A 2,884-nucleotide genomic window follows, 5' to 3' on the forward strand; every position below is an offset into this window, starting at 1 on the left:
TAGCATACTCGGCCTTGGGCTAGTTTCCCCCGCTTTCCCATTGGCTGAGATAAGGGCAGGCTGAGTAACTGATACATTCTGTGGCTTTCCTGGGAGAGGAGTTAGAGACATAGCTATCAGGTCCGTTCTGTCCCTTCACAAGAACGGTTGTGCTTTCTGTATTTGAGGGGGTTCTGAAAAGCCTTAGCCCCTCCAGAGTCATAGGGAGAAAATTCAATTGACTCTAAACTGACTGTATGAACTAAACTCCAAAGTAATAGAAAGTTCAGATCTTTTGTTTGAAAACGTTTTTCACTTTAAAAAAATATGGCAAACAAACAGGCCATGTGAGTTTTTAAAGACTATACAAGGCATGTCATATTTTAAGTATAGTTTCAGTTGTTAATGTACCCAATCTATATTATTTTCATTGATTCTAAGATGACATTTCCCCACATTTTTACATTTCTGAAATTGGAATGCATATGCAGTGTGGGTATATTCAAGTGGTAGAGTTTTTCACAGGAAAGGCTGTTGCTTAAAATCAATGTGTGCCTTTTATATTCAACAGTATCTTAGAACTGAATATACATGATATTTTGGTATCTTATGCTTTCTATAATGGTAAGTGTCCAGTAAGACCAATGTGTAAAGCTCTGATATAAACTGTAGATATAGCCTGTCCTGATAGAGACACAGACTTTCTTAAGGATAAGGCAGTTTATTATAAAGCTAAGAAGGAAGTTAAACTAGAAAGTTATTTAGGATCTGACACAATTCTGTGGCGCAGCTTCAGTCTCTATTTCTCCTTCAGGACCTATGTAAGGTGGTTTTTGTGCGTGCACGTGTGTGTGTGTGTGTGTGTGTTCACACGTGCAAGCATGCGCATGTGGGCACCTGTGTGTGTCCCTGTCTGGACTATTTTCACTGCTACTGGCCAATCTTTTCTTTTTACCCAGTTCAAATTTGGACAAGAACCATCCTGGTTGGTTGAGCAGTGGTCGGCAAACTGCGGCTCACGAGCCACATGCGGCTCTTTGGCCCCTTGTGTGTGGCCACAAAGTTTCAGTCGCACTGTACATGTGTGCCTGCATGTGGTATTTTGTGGAAAAGCCATACTCAAGGGGCCGCAGTTTGCCGACCACTGGTTTAGCTAATTGTAATCACCTTAGCTGGGCATAGCTGAGCTGAGCACAGCTAAGCAGCTCATACAGAGGGCGTCTTTGCTCAGTGTTGACCAGTGATACTGTCGGTGATCATCCTAGCACAAAGAAGGGCCTGTTACAACTCTGTAGGAAAGGGATCCAGCATGAGAAGCATTCTCATCAGTATGTTCAGGAAAAAAAACACGTACCTTTCACTGGTTAATCAAGAGGACAACTCCAAGAAATGACTTAATGAACTTATTATTATAAATCTTTTATATGAGACTAGATAGGGAAGAAGGATAAAAGGAAGTGGATAGGGCTATAAGGGAGGTACTTGGGGAGCATTTTAAATTGTATGAGTTGGAGTTCTATAGGCAACCCAGTGAAGCAGGGGGGACAATAAAACTTTACTAGGAAAGTTCTATAAATTATGAAATTTAAAAATATACTCTACATTTCATAAACTCAGCAGTTTGCAACATGTGTATTACACTTTGATATGCCAAACTTTTCTATAACAACTTAATCAATGGGTATACTTTTGCCATTTTTTTCCCCTCTGAAATTTTACCCTACAACTTAAGATGTTCAGCTCTAACACAGACAAGTGTATTGATAGTTCTCTCTCATTCTTTTATGAGTGATGAACATACAGTACCATTTCTGTGGGCTCTGGGCCCTAGAGATGACTGTAACCTGCTATTGATCAGCTGATTGAAGATAAATGGCTTAGCTGCTTGTATTGCAGATTACATCATTAACATGGTCAGTAAACCATGAATTGTTCAATAAGGCGTTTATCTTTTTTCATTTTACTTCAGCTCTTTTATCATTTTTATTGTAAAAGACAGAATTACCCACACTAACCAGCAAGATCAGTTGAAAAGAGACCCAGTAGGGTACCATACGGATGCAAAGTTGCAGACAGCCAAGTTCTAATGGTTTAATGATATTTAGTGTATTTTTTGAACTGAAGAAAATATAGAGTTTTGATAATCCTTTTTTTTCCTGTGTTTCTCTTACAGCTTCCCTTTGCCTCATATTTACTAGAAGCAATACTGGAGAAAATAAATGAAAAAAAGAAACTGGTTGAAGTGTATTTCACAATTATGAAAGATATTAGATGATATTACAATGAAGAACTTTTTTTTCAAATGTGAAAACTTTTTATGTGGTGTGATTGGAAAACATGCATTGCAATCCTGATACTGTATCTACTCTGACTGTCAATATTCAGGTTCAATACCAAAATAGAAGTCTCCAAAACTAATTAATTGCTGAACACACGAGTGAAACTAATTAAGTGCATAGCCATTTAAAAGGAAATGGTGTAGCATTTGATTGTTGAATACAAATATTGCCACAAATCAATGCAGACTTAAAAATGATTTTCCCTTCAGTGGATTAGAAGAAATCAGAACCAGCTTGGCACACTCACATTGGGCTGAACATAAAAACAAAAAGATGTAAACAGGATTTAATATGTTAAGGTTTACAAAGAAACTAGACTTTTTACATAAAACTGCTATAAATAGCCTTAAATCATCCAGTGAGCAAAACATTTGTATTGTAAGCAAATATAAAATGAAGCAGCATAACTTAAGGATGAGCATTTAGTGAAATAACTTGTGTGGTCCAACTATATTTGTTCTCAATATTCTGGATCATATAGGAGATGCTGTATTTTCTTAGAACTATTTGGCAAAAATGAAAGTCATTTCTCCTTTTCTCTCTCACTTTTTAAATATCCTATTCTT

At 37.1% G+C, this 2,884-nt stretch overlaps 1 protein-coding gene across 6 annotated transcripts in view; it reads left to right on the plus strand.

Annotated features, from left to right (window-relative positions):
- CNTLN (centlein) overlaps window positions 1-2,854 on the plus strand; it is a 268,476-nt gene extending 265,622 nt beyond the window's left edge. For 5 of the 6 annotated variants that reach the window (XM_015564722.1, XM_015564724.1, XM_015564723.1 and 2 more), the window contains one exon: window positions 2,153-2,854. In XM_015564722.1, the coding sequence (XP_015420208.1) occupies window positions 2,153-2,254 (102 nt within the window). In that variant the 3' untranslated portion in view covers window positions 2,255-2,854. The remainder of the gene's footprint in view (window positions 1-2,152) is intronic. The other variant, XR_001514051.1, reaches the window with a different exon arrangement.
- The last annotated feature ends 30 nt before the right edge of the window (window positions 2,855-2,884 follow it).

This window comes from Myotis davidii, unplaced genomic scaffold (assembly GCF_000327345.1).
Source record: "Myotis davidii unplaced genomic scaffold, ASM32734v1 scaffold197, whole genome shotgun sequence".
Taxonomy (NCBI): Eukaryota; Metazoa; Chordata; class Mammalia; order Chiroptera; family Vespertilionidae; genus Myotis; species Myotis davidii.